The sequence below is a fragment of the Phasianus colchicus genome, chromosome 2, assembly GCF_987193195.1.
Source record: "Phasianus colchicus chromosome 2, bPhaCol1.hap1.1, whole genome shotgun sequence".
Classification (NCBI taxonomy): Eukaryota; Metazoa; Chordata; class Aves; order Galliformes; family Phasianidae; genus Phasianus; species Phasianus colchicus.
The window spans coordinates 40,239,248-40,260,775 of NC_143437.1; the positions used below are offsets into that span (position 1 = coordinate 40,239,248).

At 40.4% G+C, this 21,528-nt stretch overlaps 1 protein-coding gene across 1 annotated transcript in view; it reads right to left on the bottom strand.

Moving 5' to 3' along the window:
- The window catches only part of PGBD5 (piggyBac transposable element derived 5), a 70,666-nt gene that overhangs the window by 35,097 nt on the left and 14,041 nt on the right, over nt 1–21,528 (bottom strand). Inside the window, exon 2 of the mRNA XM_031613717.2 lies at nt 3,320–3,747. Within this exon, the coding sequence (XP_031469577.1) occupies nt 3,320–3,747 (428 nt within the window). The remainder of the gene's footprint in view (nt 1–3,319; nt 3,748–21,528) is intronic.

Genomic DNA, 21,528 nt, shown 5'->3' on the forward strand with positions numbered 1-21,528 from the left:
CCCCTTAGTAACTAGCCACTAGAGTGGCACTGCCTCTGGAGCATGAGGTTAGAATTATGTCTGTTTTTGCCAGGGAGCTTTGTACTGCCTGGAGTAAGGACCTTAGTCAGCTACACAAACGTGTTTAACTGCTCCCAGCTGGTTTCACTGGGTGGATGCAGAAATGTCTGGTTCCAAGATGCCAAGGAGGAGGATAAGGAAAGTGCACAGAGTTGTGCTCCTGACCTCTCCCATGCTGGTCAGGAGACAGCAATCTCGTCTAGCCACATCCTGCTGACAAGCATATAAATACTCAGCAGGCACAGAAGGATATTTAAGCAGTAATGTTATTTTTTCAAGCTCCTCTGCTTTCTGGAATTCAGTCTATACCCTTGGTAGGTGAGTACCCTTGAATTTGTTGCAGTATACTTTCTGAGCTCACTCAGGGCATCTTCTTTGTTCTCAGGCTTTCACTTGCAGGTAGTAGCCTAGCTACAAAGCTACAGGGACCCAAGCAGCAAGGAGATGATACCGATTCCAGGAACTGAACCTCTAAATTCACCTCTTGTTGTTCAGGTACAGGCAGCAGTGATTTATACATGAATTGTCAGGGAGAGATAGGATTATTCCCATCATTCTTATACAATCTAGGTCAGAACACTATTTCTTTTATTTCCAAAATTGAAGCTTGCACTGCTGATACACAATTAAAATGTTCTGGACTTTCAGTGCCTTTGTAGGCTAGAAAGTAATTATTTCCCTCTGTTTGGTCAGTATATTTAGCAAATTAATTATAACTCACTAGATGTTTTTCTTTGTTTTGGTATATTGGCATAGATATTTCTCTCCTCTCAGTTCCCGTTTCATAAAAAGCTCAGTTTCTCTTTTGCATGCACATTTTTTGGAGGATTGCACATAAGAAAAAAAAACCAACTAAATATTTTCTGATAGAAACTCCATTTTAAGAGTCTTTTCTAGCTCTCCAAAATGAGAAGATGAAAGCTACAGAAGAAATAACAATAAAGGTGGATGCCACACTGCCTGCCTGGCACCAAGACTGCCAACAAATGTCCATAGGAGTGTGTTAAGCATGGCACTGTCCCAACCCACATTGCTAGCAGAAGAAAGTCAGTAAAAAGACTACCCAGAAGCCCAAACAGCCTCAATGCATTCAACAGAATGGAGCAAGTCATTCCTCTGCTTGATGACACGTAGAAAACACTAGCCTAAAGCTTGAGCATTGACTGCAGCCCTAGCACAAACCATCTGGATACTAAAAGTCTCATGTTTAAAACACAGGTGCCCCTTAAGCTACAGATGCATTTTGAACTTAGGATTCCATGTGTTACTGTCTACAGAAATCCGGGCACCTCTTGCCAAAATGCTTTCAGAGGCAGCACATCCAAAAGCCCATCTGCATGGCCCTTCCCCTTGTGTTTTCCCTTTGTTTTTGTGAAGCTGAATTATTCCTAACCTCAGTGGGTCTGTCATTCTGGGATTGATGGTTATTGCTGTCTGCTAATCTGTACTCAGGATCTAATTTCCAGAGCCTTTCCTGCAGTTTTGAGCAGATGGGGTCCGCATCTCTTGAGAAAGGGAGCATGCAGCTCCTCCTGATTACATCCCAAAGGACATTGGGAACAAGGCTCCTCTGGAAAGGAGGCCTGGAACATCCCCCAGTAGGCTACTGAAGCTACACCAGACTATTTTTAACAACAAATTCAAAACCTTTTTCTTTCTCTGAGTTATTTTTGAAGCGTTATTTTAGTTCTTTTTGTTCCGCTCAATACCACCAACACATTGTATAGAAATCACTGACGTAAACACTGAAATGGGGCACAGAAGTGGAAGGGAAAGGAGAGAATTGGATTATCATTTTTTCTTCCTTTTTTTTTTTTTTCTTAAAGTAGCATCTCCTTACCAAGCTTAATACAAGCACATATTTTGCTTGTGGAAATTTAGAGGTTTTATCACTGCAAATAGGACTTATCAATTCAGTTCTCAAACCTCGTTTGGGAGAGGGGAAGGGAGAATGGATATACATGCAAATCAAATTTTATTCTTTAATGGATTTGCACTCTCACCGTGTCCCACAGCACCATTATAAGCATTTACAATTAGACACTGTGATCACATTTCTGAACCCTTTATCTTATGCCCATTTAAGTTAGTGCCCATAAGGATCAGATTTCATATCTTAATGAGAGTTTCATCCCAACAATACCATGTCTTTAACTGCCTGTTTTGTCTTAATGGAAAAGCACCTTGCTAGCATGGCTTAGCAAAACCACTTCTGCTTCCCTTCTCTACATTTATTGCTTTTCAGGAAGCTGAGTTGTCCTGGATTACAGAGATATGATTCTTATTTTCTGTAAAATAGAAAAAAAAACACTTTGATTACTTCCTGGTCACTCCTAATCATATTTTTAGGCATACTTCCATTGATATGGTGTATCTGTGTCTCCATTTTCTGTATGCTGTGAGAAAAAGCCTAACGTTTCAACATGAAAATGGGAAGAAGGTGCACCTAACAACATTCCCCAGTGACTATGTGAACTTAGCATATATCCTGAAAATAGAAATCTGATTGAGAAGCTATTTCAAGCAGTCACGTATTTCACTGTTACTCCATTTTCTTTCCAAACTTTTAAATGTGACCAGTAGCAGCAGTTCCAAAAGGAGATTATTTGTGGCAGAACAAAGTTTAAACAAGTATATGGTAAACATTAAGAAAATATTTTTTTGCACTTAAAAAAATCATTTTTTCAACTATATGCTGCAGTCAGACAAATACTAGCTCCATAAGCTTCTATCTTTAGTTCCTTATACTGTTTGTCTAGTCTGCAGAGCAGCCTCCCTCCAAAATGGCTTTCTGCTATGCACATACTAGTATCTAGAAATGAATATTCATTAGAAACCTGCTTATTTTATTTCTGGTAGTTGAGAAACACTTCCAGTTCACTGACACTTTGGTTGGAAACATACACAGCAATAAATTCTTCCACAGGAGCATCACCCATCATCAAAAAACAGGACCAGCACAAGGCACAGGCAGTGTTATTGAGGGCAACTGACAATAGCAATAAGCAAAGTCACCAATCCCCTCCTTATTTGCTCTTTACCCATTTGTGGGGAGATAGCTGTACTGCTGCTACTTCCCAGGAGGGCCTGGACCATATGGCAAGCACCCACCAACGAGGTCGGGCTGGTCATTCCTAGCAGTCACTAGGAGTGTGAATCCCTAGCTCTTTTCACAGGCAGCTGTGCTTTGCATTTTCAGACACAGCAACACAGCCCAGAGAATGTAGGTTATGTTCCTCACAAAGAGATTAACTCTTACCTGGGCTTGTGAAGGTCTAAAAGCAGAGTCAAAGCCATTCTGCAGAGAGTCCAGGAAAGGCTGGATTTTGTACAGTCCATGTGTTGTCTGGCTCGAGCGGAAGGCCACAATGTGGAAATACTTCAGGATCTTCTCAAACCGTGATTGTGTCATGATAAGTGCAATGCTCTTGTTGCTATAGAAGCCGCTGCTCCATATGCTGAGAACAGACTCACAGTGGTGGATGCTGGTCGATATCATATAGCCTAGGAAAGCCTTCATTTCTGTCAAGGTGACGTCAATCCAGGTATCGTCACTACCAAATCTCTCCTGGTACTTCTTGGCATACATGTTGGTTTGTACCACCATGTTTTTTAGTACGTTGTCAGGGACAAAAAGTTGGAAAAAGTCCATGGCACTGGCAGTCAAGGGCATTTTTCGTGTTGGACCTAGGACAAAAGTAGGAAGGGAAGGCAAGCTCACAAGGCATGTTCAACCAATATCAGCAATTTAAAGCAGGACTAACTTGAGTGTTTGGCAGGAATTACCATAGAGTGATGTGAATTAACTGCCTACTCTCAGTTGTAATGGAAGTGCACAGAGCTCAGTCAGGACTACTTCAGGTCAATATGCTAGTTTGGATACCACAAGAAAATCAATCTATGTAGATATAACCATGATAGTTCAAGCAATGGCTATTCAGACAGGACACTTGGAAAACAAGGCCAAAGTGATGGCATGACAGCTAATTCCTTTAGAAGCAGATCCACTGACAGCTCTCAGGAATCTTCACCCCTATATTCTTTGTCTTTTCTCTACATGACTGATATTACCGTCCCACGTCATATGGAATACTCTTAAGCATTACAGTGCACATCCTGGGTCACCTTCCTCACATAATGCAATAAGCTTTGCAGTCCCATGCGATCATTAGCCCGGCTTTTAAATGATCTTGCACTTTTGCTGCAAGTTTCAAGTATTTATTTTATTTCTTAAGTAGTGGGAGTGGGAAGGAGGCGGTAAGGGTTGGCAGCCCTGTAGCAGCATAACGAGGTTATCCAGTCAGACACTAAATTACATTAAGCTGAATTAGGAACATCAAGCTTGCAACACCAGGGATGCAGACACCAATCCTTACAGCCCTCTCCCCTCTAATCCCTTCCATAAGTTAATTAAGCCCAATTTTAAAAGTAGTGTTTTTCATGCCCCACGTTGGCAGTGCTTGATTCACCAAGTAAAAACTATAGGGATAGGGAGTTTCCTCTTCTCCTAAGAAAGCTGTGCAATTGACAAACACACAAAAATTAATGCACCTGACAGGGGCAGCACAAGCAAACCTAAGCACAGGGCAATGCTAAAAGCAGCTCTACATGCCTCTGCAAAAGATAGATGGGGGTTATGACCATGACATTAAGAGCTGGATTCATTAAATACTCTGTTTTAGTTTAACTGACAGGCTTAGGTCTGACTGAACAGTGCTCTTCCTGATCAAAAGCAGCAAGCACACAGATTTTCATGTGAAGTTCTACTTAATACAAAATAGTCTTCCTTGTATTGCATGGCTCCTTAGGTCTCAGCATCAGCTGAATCCAGAGTAAGAAGTTTGCCATTCTGTCCTCTGGAGCTTCAAAGACTCACCAATGCATTGGTTGGGTTACAGAAATATTGCATGGAATAGTACTGCATAGGGACCACACAAACTATGTGGTTGAACTTGCTCCCAAAAGGTAGTTAACACCTTAACGTTTGGCTACAGGCTGGTGAACTCAAGCTACTAAAAGCAGAGCAGAAATGGCACCAAAACAACAAAAAAATAAAATCTTCAGGTTGAAGAGAATGAAAAAAAAAAAAAAAAAAGGAAAGAAAAAAACAAAAACACAATAAAGTAGATTTCTTTCAAGTACAATGGGGAAGGAAAGATGCATTTAAAAGTTTCTTTCCAATTTTAATTTGCAAGATTGGAAAACTATAAATGAAGTACTTCAGCTGAAAGCACAAGACTAAAAGAACTTCCCACAAATCATGGTATGAGCATGAAAATTTCAGCTTAAATGATAAAAAGCTTTCATTATCAACTGGAAACTGTGGGGATAGGATAAATATACTTGTTTAACCTTAACTGCTACTGCAACAGTAAAGTATATTATATAAAGATTTCTTTTCTTTTGATCAGGAGATTTATATTCTGCTAGCACACATTAGACTGTTATAGTTGACATAAAATGCTCTACAAATGATTGTGCATGAATTACTTATAGTAGTTCATCACTTCCTCCTTCCCCACAACTTAATCAAGTTTTTATGTTCTACAAGAGATATAGCTTTCTGATAACAACACACTGTGCATTCCTAGTTGTATGCAAAGCCTTGAGTAGCTGTGTGAATTTACCTCCAGTGCCCATGCAACCCTTCCAGGTAGGACACGAAGGCAGCTTTTTTAAGTTCTTTCCTTTAGAAGCAGAAGGTGGGGTTGGGTGATAACATTTCAAATCTTGCTTACAGCAACCAAAATGCATTCACAAAGCTTTAGGACTTATGAAGTAAAATATGCTGGTCTTGAGGCAGGTGTATACAAACAACAGGTCTGTGCTGGACTCCATTTTTAGGAAGTCAAGCACAGTCAGAAGTAAAAAAAAAAAAAAAAAAAAACTTTGTACACTATTAAATCTTCAGAAGTTGCACACATTTATCTTGAAAAGTGATTATGGAAAACTGCCAGATAGACTGGATAGGATGCTTTAGTTTTTACCCAGAAGATCTGCTCCACCTGCACATATCTATCTGCTCTCCTAGAAATAAATGTACAAGACTGGTAACCTGTTTGCCTTGCAGAACCCACACAGCTCTAGAAGCAAGCTGAATCACTTTCTGACTCAATCATCAACCTAATAGTTGACTAAATATAATTCCGAAAGCCACTGCATAATTTTATTGTCTTTTAAAAAAGCCTTTATTGGTAAAGTGAGAACATTTGATTCATAATTTACTGATATGTAATAAAGCAAGAGCGACACTGAGTTTCTGTAGAGAGAAAACTGAATTTTTAACATGAATTGGGTTTTGCACAGCTAATGACTACTTTAGAATAAATTATTTAAATGTGATCCTCTACGCTCACAAATATATCCCACATACAGGGCAAACTGCGTAAGAAACCTAAATATTGCATTTGAACTTTTTAAGCACTTCTACTTGACTTAGAATCATAGAATGGTTTGGGTTGGAAAGGGCCCTTTAGATCATCTAGTTTCAAACCCCCTGCTACAGGCAGAGGACAATTCAATGGCAACTACTCAGACAACACTGATAGAAAACAATCTCAAAGATGTATATATACACTGTTCACCTTTCGAAGTTTTATTCAGTCAAATAAAATAGTGCCTTTGTCGAGTCTTCCTTCTCTTTTAATGAATGAGACTTCAATAAATTAAAACAAAAAATCCACACTAATTTTCAGAAATTCAGAATGAATGTAAGATTATGACCATATACCAAATTTAGATTTCTCTACTCTTCATTAAAGTTGCTGTATGCTGTATTGAGAATATATTTGCCTTTTTTTTTTTTTTGCTTTAAAAATCAATCAAGATTTCCAATACCACATGGTCAGAGCACAGAAGCGCTCTTGAGTTTCAACACACTACATGACCCAATGGTCTAATTACACCCAGGTGGGATCATCACTAGCACTCAGGGCTTGTTTTATGTCACATTGTGCAGAACAGGGAAAATAACACAATCTACCTCTGTTACAATACAATGTGTAAACGCACTTTCCTCCCTCCTTCTCACCTTGCCTACCAGGAAAAACTGACACATGCAATCAGCAGCAGTCACCTTGCAAGTCATTGCTGTCATGCAATCCAATTTTGACCAGATTGGTTCCATTTTCTGTTTTGCACTCAAAAGTAACATCACTGCCAAAGCCAACCAGCAGGGAAATCACTATTTAAATCATCAGGTCAGACTCTAAGTAAATGGAGATACTGAGCAGGGAATGCCATTTGTAATATAACCCGGAGGCACAACTGAAGTGGAGAATGGAGCCCTGCCTCAACCATGCACAGCAGAGCCTTCCAGCACAGCTCAGCTTAGGGCACGTTACAGCAGCTTGGCTGGTCTGCACACCCAACTTCTCAGCAAACACACATTGCAGAAAGACGTCAGACATACTGAGGATAAAAATTTGAAGGAAGCATCCAGATAACCATCCATCAGGGAGCCCCCCTAGTGTTTCTCTTGAATGGGGCTCTACCATTTGTATTTTTATCACTGCTCCAATCTCACCGGTGTTTCTTGCCTTCCTACCGAGGGGAAATTTAGAAAAAAAAAAACCTAAGAATTTCCAGTGAGTTGACTGCTTGTTCTTTATTTGCCTGGTCAGGTTCGCAACATTGAGGTATTTGAGTGCACATTTTTAATAGGTTAATTTACCTTTTACCACCAGAGGTGGACAAGAAGATCAATGGCATCCTAACTTGTATCAGAAATACTGCTGCCAGCAGGAGCAGAAACATGATTATTCCCTTGTACTTGGCACTGGTGAGGCTGCACTTCAAGTATTGTTCAGTTTCAGGCCCTTCACTACAAGAAAGACACTGAGGCCATGGAGAGCATCCAGAGAAGGGCAACGAAGCTGTGAAGGATCTGGAGAGCAAATCTACAAGGATCAGTTGAGGGAACTGGGATTGTTCAGTCTGGAGAAGAAGGCGACTCAGGGAAGATCTTACTGCTCCCAACAAAAAAGAAAAAAGAAAGGAGGTCGTGGAATGGTGAGGGTTGGCCTTTTCTCCTGCGTAACTAGCGATAGAACTAGAGAGAATGGGGAATGGCCTCAAGTTGTACCAGGGGAGGTTCAGTTTGGATATAAGGAACAACTTCCCCTCAGAAAGCGTGGTGAGGCCCTGGAACAGGCTGCCCAAGGGAAGTTGTTGAGGTACTGTCCCTGTCACGGAGGTTCATGATAAAATATCCCATTGCCTTGACAGACCAAGTATGAACATGAAGGTGTATTATATACAGCTATATATCCAAGAAGGAAATGTAACCGGAATCTGTTAGTTTCTGAAAATTGGGAAGTATTTTCTCTTCTGATATATGGCACTGCTTTCAAAGAGCAAGGTTTGAAAACCCAATTAATTCCATCATCCTAAGTCCAAGCAAGAAAAGACTGTTTTATATTCCTGAGAAATTACTTTCCAAAAGTACACAAGATTTTGAAGTCTTATTTAGAAAAAGTCAAAAAATGCTGATGGAGGATTTCTGTCAGAAAATAAGCATTCATCAAAAAAAATCATGATGTTTTCAGAACAAGTGTCAATTGATGAAATATGGCAGACAGTTTAAACAATTTTTTTCAGCTTTCTCAAAGAGTAAAGAGCAACACAAAGAAGTGGAAGAAAAAAAGTATCTAAAAAAAATGTCTTATTATTTCCCCCAATAATTTTTTCAAAATTTCTGTTTCACACTAAGTTCCCTCATCTAAGCTTTGAAAGCACTGGAGCTTATCCAGCCTACTGGAAAATCAGCTTTTGTATTAGCTCTGTTCTTAATGGCCTGTAAAAAATGTGCATCAGACCATCTTCAAACCACAGCCAGTCTGACAGCCTCATGACAAGCCTGTCAAGGAAGCTTGACAGTGTTTGAGTGCATATAACAATTCTCTTTTGCAGTTTATTCCAGATACTGCCATTCTGCAGAAACTGGGCAGCAAAGTATCCAGGTCTGTAATGCAGTACATTTTGCTGCATGTATTTCATTCAGTTTATTAAAAAATAGCAACCAGACTTCCAATGACAACTCTACTTTGTCAAGCTGAAGGAGTCATCCTAATTTATAGCAGCTGCAGCTCTGGACACTATTTTACAGGAAGTAAGATGTTTGCATTTTTTATTTTGGTGGATTAATTTTACTTTCCTTTAGAAAAGCTCAGCACAAGAATTCTGTCTAAATTAGCAAACAATCCATACTGTGGACTCACCTGGAACTCAAAGACAATTGATGAGGTTACAAAGAAAAAAAACACAGATTACTGGCTTTTTATATTAGAAATAAGAATTTGGACAGTGTTCTTCTAAAGATGGGTCTCGTTTGACTCTCAGCAGCCCATGCGTCTATGTGAATTTTTACTAGACGCTAATATGCACTCTTGCCTAGCAACTCAGTTGCACATGCTTTAATCTTTGCTTCATAGTTACTTTTATTCCAAACTATTTAGTGAAGTATGATTTAACAGTACTTATTCAAGATCCATGTGTAAGCACTGACCAATGCCTTCACATTGGTGTGTAACGACCACAAGCACAACAACTGTGTCAAACAGCTTCAGTGACAGGGCACTTTCTCATTCCTCAGTGTTAAAAAGATGGCTTTCTTCAAAGCAGTACAGCAAAAGTAAAAGTAAACAAGTAAAGCATTGTGTGCCAACATCTATCCACAAGGAGAACGTAGAGCTGGATCCAGCATAGCCCAAGGACAAATGGAAGAGGACTGCTGCATTCACCAATCCCTGAGCAACCTGCATACAGCTGCTTCATGCTGGCTCTGGTCAAGGGAGGCCAGCTTCAGTCCCAGGCTGCTCTAGCAGAAAGAACTGCAGTTAGACAAGTTAAATAAAGAAGTTACTCAGCAAACCAAGCAGTACAATTTAAACTAAGTGGTAACATTCAACAAAGGATTTCCTGCAGTTGAACTTGTCTCCACACGACATACTGGATCCAGATATCTACCTCACTTTCTTCAGCAGGATAGCAAGAACCTTGAGAGCCAAGTCTGGCATGTCAACCTAGTGTAGTTCCCGTGTTCCTATCCAGCACAAGATGGTCTCCTGCTCCTTGTGATGGTGCTGTGTGCCAGCTTGGAGGGCAGCCCCAGAACAATACCAGTGGGACAAGCTAAGGGTAAAGGATTTTGGCTTTAATTCAGCAGGTTACTACGTGGGATCAGACACCACGTAAAAACAGGTATAGTTCTGGACATCTTCAGGGGTCCAAGCAGCAAGGTCTTGTGCCCTACCCAATGACTGTTTCATCAGCAGCATTGGTCTGAAAAGGAGCACGTGTGATATGTTGTGGCAGCCTTCCACGAAGTGGAGCTTGTTGGGGATTTACACCACAGCGAAAAAAAATCCCCACATTTAATTGAATGTATTTATTTGTTTACCATCTTTTTGAGCCTTCAAGCAGCAGCAAGTGAATGAGAGACTGAAAAGCCCACTGCAGGCAGAGCTGACACTTAATTATATACTTCATTTCCATGGTGAGATCTTAAAATCTACCAGCCAGCATCATCAGTACCCAACAGAACTTCCCAAACACTGGTACAAGGTTTTATAGCTAAAATCATTAAAACCAACACCAACAAAAACCCCTTAAAACAGCAGACATGCTGAAACAGTACCATACAGCACCAGCTCACACAGTGCTTTGCTCATTATTCATTTGGCTGTGGGACTGAACACACTTGTTCCTTTCTCAGGGGAATTCTCTCTTCAGCAGCTTTCCTTGCACCTGCAGTTTTCTATTAATTCTATTAATAATGTTTTACCACACTCAAACATCGGTGCAGACTGGCTGTTCCTGACAGTCCAGGTGAAACGGAGCATACCCAGCATGCTGGAGACAACCATTAACATTCATCATCTGTAATATGGGCTGTACACATCTGGCTATAGGCACAGCTGATAATATTTATCTGAGATAATTTCACAAAGTAGCATGGATAGATTTACGTCAGCACAGCTTCCATTACTAGCAGAGTGATCCCCAGAGCTAAATCCAAGAAAGCTGTTTTGGGATAGCCTCATAAAAGGAACCTGAGCTAGGAATTCTTGCTGATGCAATCTGCCTTCACATTTTTCTTTCCAGGGTTTCTGGTCAGTTCAAGTGCACGTCTACAAACAACATTCACCATCTGCAAACAACTTGTTCCTTCCAGCATTAGGAGTATTTGGTGTCAAAACCCTCCGTTAGTAAGGGAGAGATTTTGTGTTTGAAGAAAGGAAAATAGCCTGGTATGTTTTCCATTAAAATCATCAAGATATTTAATCTATTTTCTGTAAGTAAAAGTCAATAAGCAAGTGACCCAGCTAATGAGATGCTGAAAGTCTCTGCGTCAACTCCTGCATTTACATGCAAAACACACATATGCCTCTGGAAAACTGACCTTTTGCTTTTGAGCAATTCTCATGAGGAAATTGTTTTCTGCGTTGTTCAAAAATTGATTTTTTTTTTTTTATAAAAGACCAAATGTAAATAATAATAATAATATCATCTGGAAATCCACACAGCTCAGCAAAGCATTAGAGACAATCTTTTCATGCAAAGACATTCACTTCAGCACAGAGCCTCCCAATGATTCATCTCCATCCTACATGTGCTAACGTAGCTACAGAACTGGGGCTATAAAACTGTGCCCGAGCAGCTACAGCCTCTTTCTGAAAAAGGGCTGCTAGGGCAAGCCCATTGTCCATAAAGCATTGGATGCTGTTTCCCAGGTGCAGAACAAAGCTCCTGCCATAACGTTCACTTGGAAAAGGGTGACAAGGCCACAGCATGACTCTGCCCCCGAGTCACCATGCATGGAGCTGGGGCTCTTGCTGCAGCCCAGCTAGAAGAGCTTAAAAACTGGAAGCTGGCAAAGGAGCTTAGTGCCAGGGACTCTATGGGAATGATACTCAGATTCTTTTTCCATGTCAGCTTCCTTCAGGCTGTGTCAGCCTCCCTGGGATTTCACTGCTCTCTGTAGTAGGGTGCACATGCTTCTCTAGGTGACTTCAAAAGCTGCTCAGTCAGACTAGTTTTCTCTGCTGTGCAGGCCCCGAACAAGGAAACAAAGGAAGTTTCATCACTTTGAAGACTAAAAGAATAAGTCAACGCTACAGTCACTGGCACTCTCATCTAAGGACTACACCATCTCCATCAAAGAACATAACATCACAACAAATCTTCATCTACATACTGTTTTTAAATTTGCAAGTTTACCACTTTTAATTCCCCATGCTCCAACCCAAACCTCCAAAGCATTGGGATAAGCACATACAAATCATGTCTTGCCAACAGAGAGTAGGTGTATTAGGTTTAGGGGCAAATGAAGGTCTGTTTTCTTAGAGCAGCTAGGAGGATGCACATAGAGGGACAGGTGTAAGAGAACAACTGCTGTCAGATTCTCTTTTTCCATCCTTGCTCCACCTCCCTTTAGAAGTGATGTACAGGTAACACTGCAGGGTGTCTGAACATCTCAACTCAGAATAGCCACATGGCTGGCAGCTTTGATGAATGACTTCTGTACATCATGCACACCAGCAACCCTAATCCTCTTAGCTCACCCAGGAAGCATGACGCACATCTCACAGCAGTCAGGCTGCTTCCTGATAACTCTTATAAACCCATAACTTCTCAGTTTTAAGAAACCAGAGCATTTCTTCAATGGTAAAGTGTGAAAAACAAGAAAGCAATCATCCATACGAAAAGGTGGATTTACCACTTGTACTGCCTGTGTTGACTCCAGGCTGATGCACACGTTTACCAACCCCTGTGCCCCCAGGGAAGGCTTTTGGGGAGCTGTAATTGCAGACAAAGAGGCAGAAGCACAATTCAGAGCTAAACATAGTGCAGTCAGAGCAGAACCTTGAAGTAGCAGACGTCAGCAACACAGCATTGCTCTTGCAACCTCCTCCCAGCTACTCTGAGTAGCAAGGAGAACCGGAGCACCTGGCCTCCAACTTCCCCCATGACCAGTTACAGGCTGCACAGCAGTCAGGGGCAAATGCAGCAGAAATAGGTCACGGAGAGAAGGTCTGCAGAGAAGAGCATCACATGCTCCTGCACAGGTTTTCAGGACAGGCAAGACATGACTCTGGAGCCAAAGTTTATCACCTCAAATACAGACTCACTCTTTATTCTGCTGTACCCTGAGATCAGGAAGGGAAAAAGTCTGAGCTTGCCAGGCAGACAACACTTCTCACTAACCATCCATCACACCAGATGCCAACTCTGCACTGGAGAAGGTTCCCAGCTGACAAACCTGGAGACCAAAGCATTCCTGTCTGGGTAACTCAAGAGCAAGCTTCCCCTTCTTTCCAACTCCCTCACCATCCTGCAATTTAATGCACTTCAAGATTACAGAATCACCTAAAAATATGAACACAAATATACTTGAGCTCATCTTTTCCATGTTTCTTGGGGGCTGGCAACAAATGAACAAATAAATGCTGAAAGACCCTGCAGGATTTAATCACTGTAAGAACACACTTCAACTCATAAAAAGAAGTACTTGTATCTCTTGTTTTGGACCAAGTAGCAATAGAGATTTAATACAGTAGGGATTTCCAAAGAACTTCATGATATGCTCACATAAAAAAAAAAAGCCACAGTGATGAGCTCTGGGTCATATTAAGTAGTGGGATGGAAGACAAAGTCAATAAATTTTACTGGTGTATAAAAATCAGGCCCACACATCAGCTCCTTAAATCTGTATGTAATTATGCAGGATGCACCTGCAAGGTAAATTTACATTAGCAACATGGGGACAACCTCTGCAAAACACATCCTTCTGTTTGTAAAGTACCAAACACTTTACACTGAGTGCTCCTACAGAGGCTTCGGGCGTTATCAGAACACAAATAATAGCTTTCCGTTCTGTAACCACAGATTAGGACATTTATAGCTGCAGGTTTGTGCAGGCTCACATACGCTAGCTGTGTTATTCCTCTTACTTAAAGTAATGTTTTAATTACATAGGGGTAAGAAAGTTTCTGAGTGTGTTTTTGCTCTGTAGATTTGGCCTCCTCTCTCATTTCACATGCTGTTGTCTATTTAAAGACTGATTTTCTTAAAGGGTAAAAATAAGATTCTGTTTCTATGTCAAGCTGGTTTAGGATTTCGTGATATGATGAAAAAGACTGTATTTACTCAGTGACAAGTAACTGGAAAAGCTCCCACTCAAACAAGGGCTGTGAATTTTGACTACTGCTCGACAACAAGAGCAGTTCTTCCTTTCTAAACTGCCTGTTCAACTAGCCAGAGAAAATATTTTCCTGAGTTATGAAACTGGGAATCATTCTCCCTGCATGCTTTCCTCTGCTACTGATATGCTGTGCTGTCTTAGGCTAATTACATCATCTGTGTTCCTGCTTCACCATGCCTCAGGCTGACAGTGGGCTTTGTGTCCTGTTTTTATTTGTTTCCTTCTGCAAGTTTCATCCTTCCCCGGGCTGCTGGGCTCACCCTTACCTCCCCCAGTATCTACATTCTTCCCTCCCTTCGTCCTGCATTTTTGAGATGCTGATGTTCCTCAGAGCTTCCTGTTGTGTTGACATCTTGCTGAAGGGACAGGATGAGGTGAGGCTTCTGTTAGTAGGAATCCTGTAAGTGCATACCTGCTGTTTCTAAGGATATATGCTTTAAAACAAGCTGCTGGATATAACAGGTGGTCATCTGGGTAGGTGTTGGTCAGGAGTGTGTCCAATTGTACATAATTCTGTTGTAAATTACAGAATAAAGATCTGTACCTGTGCCTGGCCTGCCAAAAACAATAGAAACAGAAGTCCAAAGTCCCCTTTTGTTCTTGCTCATACCTCCTCTTGCCCACAAGCCCAGGACTGACATCTGCAGTCACAAGTTCACACATCCATTTTCTACTAATCCCTTTCTGGCAAGGAACACCTAGATAGCAGGTAAACACAGATTAAATTCTATAACTAATGGTCAAGGTGGTCTACAGCTGGAGACTTCTCTCTTTCAATTAGAAGTCAATGCAATCTTACATTCATAGAATCATAGAGTCATTTGAGTTGGAATGCATATTAAAGGCCATCTAGTCCAACTCCCCTGCAGTGACCAGGGACATCAACAGCTAGATCAGGTTGCTCAGTGGCCCATCCACCCTGACCTTGAATGCTGAAAGCCATAACCCCTGCCTCTTCTCCTGCAATCCTCAGGTACAAGCATGCTGTACATACATCCTCCTCAAGCATCCTCAACACAGCAAAAGCAGCATTCAAAATCTAAAGCACAGACTCAAATTCTGATGGCCTAGAAACAATACACCAAAAGGTTTAAGTACTTATTTCTGCAAGTGAATAAATGCAGAGACTTGTTCTTCTGTATAGTCCATCCACCCAGGCTACAAAAATCAATGTAATTTCATGGCATATGTGGCACACCTCACACAGAGCTGCTGTTCCAAGTCCCTCTCTTCAACTTTGTCAGTCCTTGCCAGCAAGGAAGAGCCCAAGGTCTGCGTGAGGACTGCTCACCAGTCTTCATCTAGCACCACAACATTTCCTACAAGGAACCCCCCAGGTGCTTCACAGCCTCCACTGCACATAAGCTAATGACTGAAGGTTATTTAAGAAATTCTTTTAAGAAATTCTCCACTCCCAAACAGCAAAAGCTGTCTCTTCCTTGTGGCTGATATCCAAGCTTTTCTGCCTCTTTGCCACTACACTTCCTATAGATCTGAGACCTCCCTCCATGCCCTTGCTGCAGCGCTCAGTCAATGTTTGCTTGTCAGAAACCCTGGTGTTGGCTCACACCTCCTAGAGAGATCAGCCCATGCTGCTGCTCCGGCCAGAGCAATAGAACTGCAGCTTCTGTGTTAGGATGAATGCTCATCTATTTCCAGTCCTCCTTTCATTTTTTCATTTGTTTTTTTTATATTTTTTTTTCCCAGCACTCTTCAGAGTCCCACAGTAAAAGGAGTATCTGAAAACCTCCACTTTTGACTGCTAAACCTCTCCCTGCTCTCTTGGCTCTGTATGCAGGGATAGCAAGGCAAACAAAGAAAAGAATATCTGTCTCCACAGGGAGTCTTCTGCTTCCTAAGCCTTCCAGACTTCACTGCCACAGCTGTTTTTATATTAAAGACAGATTTGCTCCTTTGTATAGCCATTCTATTTCTTCAGCTGCTTGTTGCTGTGTTCACAAAAGTCTCATGTTTAAGCTATGTTTCTCTCCATTCGTTTATTATTTACATTGACTGTCTCAAAATAAAATTAAGAAAAGTAACAGATGTGCTGCATTCATTCAATCCCATCAGCTTCTTCCATCATCTCTGATGTAATTCTTTCCTCCTCATAATGAATTGCTCTGAATACATAGCATTTTCCCTTCCACATCAAGAATTATGTTCCTCCCTCAGGGTTCTACTAGATCCTAAGTGCTATAACCTACCATCAATGTTTTAGTGGAAAATAAATAAATAAAAGCTTTCAGATTATTAGCAAGGCCTGGAGTTTTCATAAACTAGTGTTATCAAAAGCTTAGGCACCCCAGCAAGCTAGAATGTTACTTATCTAGCGAGGAGGGAAAAAGAGATGAATGTATTGCTTTGCATCCTGCTAAATACCAGATCTCATAGTACTACCATCAGACAGAGCCAAGCCACCTCACAGAAATTTTCTATATGGGCCTGGTTTGAAGCAGTGTAACAGAGCTGCACACAGATGACCACAGTCCTGCTCACAGGGCACCAACCAGAAATGAATGTTGGTCATATTAAGATCCTTTCATTGACCTTAGATAAGTGTTCTCCAACATGGGGTACCACAAACCCAGAGAGCACACGTGGCAATCCATACTGGTGCAGGAAGAAAATATTTTTCATATTAAGTAATAAAAATCTAAATAGTATTTATTTAATCTCTATCTCATCCTTTTTTAATTTCTATTTTTGAGTATATTTGATAGTCTTATTAGTACTGTACTATTTATTAGTACAGTAGCATACACATACAATTTACAGATAAATATACATTGAAAAACTTCTACTGATAGAGATGGATAACTAAACAACTTCAGAGACCACTGCTTTAAAGTACTCCAATAATAAGATCCAGGACTAAAGCAGCCTACCTGACTCACTCAAACGCTCACTTCAGCAGAGAGTTGAGTAGGCAATTGAATTCTATCAGTTTCAGTAAGGCCTGATGTACCACCAAAGGGTTTTATACCAGTATACCCAGTTTGCTCTGAAATGGAGTTGGTTCCCTTTCTGACCCCTGGAAAACTGTTTCTCTTGTAAGAACAAAGCAGCAGTAGTATTGGACAGAGGGACTTCTGCATTGGTATAACAGCTCTGATGTTAGTCTGCTTATAGTATGTCACTGTATTATCATTAAAGTAGTATTGATATATATATATATATATATATATATATATATATATATGAGTATACAGAAAAGCTTAGGATTTAAGCATGTGTTTATGAGCTTTCCTAGATTCAAGGCATAACGTGCTTTTTTTTTTTTTTTAACATCCCTTGACACTCAACTTTGACTTTAAATTTGTATTGCTGACAAATCAAAAGGATGTTCAACAGCCTTGTTTTTCTCTAATGGAAATACATTTCCAGAGCACAAAGTTGTTGTGCAATCAGCCATTGAAATTATTAATCCTATAAGCAAGACTGAGCCTGCAATATGCATAATGGTAGGAAACATCTTTCTACCATACAAATCCTCTGTAGTCATTCCCACAGCTTTATCATCATCACTTCAGGGCCTTATGACTGTCACTCAATAGACTGCGATGACTTTTCTCAAGCCTTGGCAAGCAGATTACAACTGATGTGTTCTTCAGGAAGCATGGGAGTTCCCTTTCGATCATGGGTCTTACTGTTAGTTTCTACCAGTTAGACACAGATCTAATACCTTACTTACTGTTATGCTTATAAAAATGGCATTTTTAAGAAGCAGTTCAGTCGCACATTCAGTGGCAGGCTGTGTAACATCAGGCCCAAAGCTCCTCGTACAGTCAAAGCAAACAGGTTGTGCTTTTTGATAAACACACTAAAGGGATTGACAAGTACTTTAAAAAAAAAGTTCCCCTTTGTCATTCGAGAAAGGCCAAACTCATCATATACTACATAAGAGTAGGTGGAATGGCTTCATGTTTGAAGTTGCTTTACTTAACATGTGATTGCTCTTAAATCCACCTTTATTCATCATAGGAGAACAGGGCCAAGGAAGATGACAAGAGAAGAGCTATAGCTCCTGTGTCCTGTGGATTAAGAAAATGCAAGCAAAACTCTCTCTGGAGACAAGGGGAGTCTTTTGTTTGTGCACATTTAATGCTTTTTATTCCAAAAGCTCAACTAAGTGGCAAAGAAGCAGCAGATATTTCATGAGACTTTCTTTAGAGTGACAACACATAAGGCTGGCAGTAGGAGTATGTGACTGTTGTTTAATAGAAAGCTCCAGACTCCAGAACTACACTGAAAGCTTTTTGCTCATAAGTGGATAGAGTTGCTTTACAGAGCTAAACAGTTTTTCCTTGGTGATTATTCATTTGGTCTTTGTTTATCTTTGTTATGTTTTACTTTAGTTGTCTTGATAGTTTTGATCAATTCCTGCTGATTAGCTGGAAACTGAAACACAGGCATGCCAATTTGCTCTTCCATACAGAGCTGCTTTTCCAAGTGCTTCAGCAGCACTACTAGCAGCACAGCCTTCTTTACTCTCATACAGCACGCTTTGGCAAGAACCTTTCCTATCATTCTTCCAAGTAACCTACACAAACGTTACTATTCCTAGAGAAGCAGGTCTGCATTTCAAAGCAGAAACAAGTTTGTGAAAAAATGTTGAGGGTACAGGTGGGGAGTTAGCTGACAACACTGCTCTCCTTTAGGGTCTCAGGCTTCAGTCTAGCAGAGACCATTTGAGACAGGTTATCACAATAGCTTGAAGTCAAGCAAGTTTTTCTTGGACACCCACACTTCACTGAAAGGAATGCTTGTAAGGTTAGGTATATTTGTGATAACCAAGTGTTGCTCTAAACAAAAGTGTTAGTGGTAGCAGAACTACAGTGTCAAGAAGAGTCCTTGAAGACATAGCAAAATTTAAAAAAAAAAACAAAAACATGAGCTTGAAGACATTGCTTAGCAAAGACCTTACTTTCTCTTCTCCTAAGTTACAGGCAAGGCAACTTATTGCACATGTCTACAGCAGTGATCAGAGAAAGCAAAATTTCAAATGAATCTGTCTCTTTTGGAAGCATTTATGCTCCATCATTATAATTATTTAGGACACAGAACAACACTGAGTTCAGCTAATCTTAAGAGGAAAAGGAAAGCAACAGACACCAATACTGTTTATACTTTTTTTTTTTAAATAGATGTCACTTGCTTTTGACTACATCCCCTGCTTCTGGAATCAATGTCTGAGCAATGATAGGCTCAGGTAGTTGTGCAAGCAAGGGAAGAAGGCATTGGGAACCCAATCCATGCCCTTTTCCATAGACTGAGGGAAGAGATGGGAGAATATTTCTTAACTGCTCAATGCAATGAATTTGAGCTATCACACAGTGCATTAGCCTCTAAATTTCTACTACGATCTTGTACTGGGCAGCAGGATTACAGATGGATTCACACTTCAATCCAACTAATATGCTGGCTCAGAACTCCATGCAGACACCTCAAAGCTCAGCCTTCATCCAAAAAGGGTCAGTTAATCATGGGATAACCAAAGCCACAGAAAAGCACCATTCTGATTAGATATGATACTCAAATTTTGCTGAGTGGCATGAAGTGTTAACAAGCTGAAAGGAATGCTAAGTTTGATGCTGTGGTGGGTGTGACAGTTGTTCACATATTGCATCTCCCACACTCAGATTTCAAACATCAGCTGTAGCTGATGTCAGTGAGCAATGTGGTCTAGATGCATCTGGCCATATTGCAGTATGCTAGAAGTACCAGCTGCCATCTTTATGTGGCACTATGGACATAAGAACAGGCAGAGCCTGCTTTCACATGACTTCATCTCAACATCTACTGGCTTTTTCACAGAATCATTAAGGCTAGAAAAGACCACAAAGATCATCAAGTCCAATCATCAACCCATCACCACCATGCCCACTGATCATGTCCCTCAGTACTACATATTTGCTGCAGGACAGGCTGTTCTCACTACAGATTTGCTGTCTAATAAGGATAGAATTTGAGCAAACTATCTCTAATAAGCAAGGGCATTTCAAAGTGCTCTCATCTGTTTTTGCATGAGGTAGGTGAGAACTCAGTATCTGGAAGACCTTTGCCTTCTCCTCCCATAGGAATGGGCTTTGCCACATGACAGATCAAAAAAATAGAAATACGTAAAAAGCTTGAATTACTAAGCAGCAAAATGTGAACAGTGAATTCCTGCCCCAGACTACTTGCAATTTTAACATGGACAGAGGAGACATGGAATCCAGCAGAGCTCAGAATAATAAAAGGAAGTTCACAATGACTAAAAATATGATGCTAAAATGTGAAGGATTAGCAAGATCTATATTAAGGTGTAGGAGAAATGGTCATTTTTATGACAGCAAAGGATTTTCTACAAAGAGAAACAGAGAAACTAAATGCTGTAGCAGAGAAGAGAAGGTTAGGAAAAGGTTATAGTACAGATTAAAAGGATTCACTAGTAATGGAAAGTTTCAAAGTAAAGTTTTGAACAGCTTTTGTTATACTTGTTTCCCAGCTCCTTTTCTGATTAAAGCATTGTGCTAAAGCATTCTCCCTTTAGTTGCCCATTTCAGCTTGAAAAGAAAAAATCTCATCTCCCTTTTATCTCAAAAAGAAGGCTGACATTAGAACAATTGGTAGCACACTGCTCAATGTCAAGCTTCTCCAGGTCAATATTGAGACCCTTTCTCTCCCTTTAGAGTCAGCCCTTCGGCAAAAGACCTAAAGAGAAGGCATCATTTGTATTTTAAAATTTGAATTGCTTGATTTCTGTATCTGCTCATAAAGTGTTCTCAAATGTTTCTACTAAAGCATGTAACACCACAAATAGGTGCTTTTAGGGAAAAAAATGCTCATTTCGTTTCTTGTCGTTGATTCAATGAGTGACATTCTACAGTTAACAGAAGTAAGAATTAAAAACTGATTTAATCTCACCAGCAGCATTACTAGTGTAAGCACATTTTAAATTCCTAGAATCTTTCACTTTTGGTGCCCAGTTTTACAGCATCATTTAAAGAAAATATATCCATAGTTGAATATTTTACACCCACCATCTGCCCCAGAAAGCAAGTAGCTTTCAGATTTGCACTTACAGAGCTCAAAGTGGTTCGTATTTATCCCAGTCTAGTGGAATTAGGGAATTAGATACTTCTGCCTATATTCCTCCACCTCCTAATCAGAAACAGCTGTGTCTTATACAGAAAGAGCTAAAAGGCATTTTCTGCAAAATAAAATGGAGAGAAAGGGGATGAAGAAATAAGTAAGGTCAGGGAATTTTTCAGGACACAAAT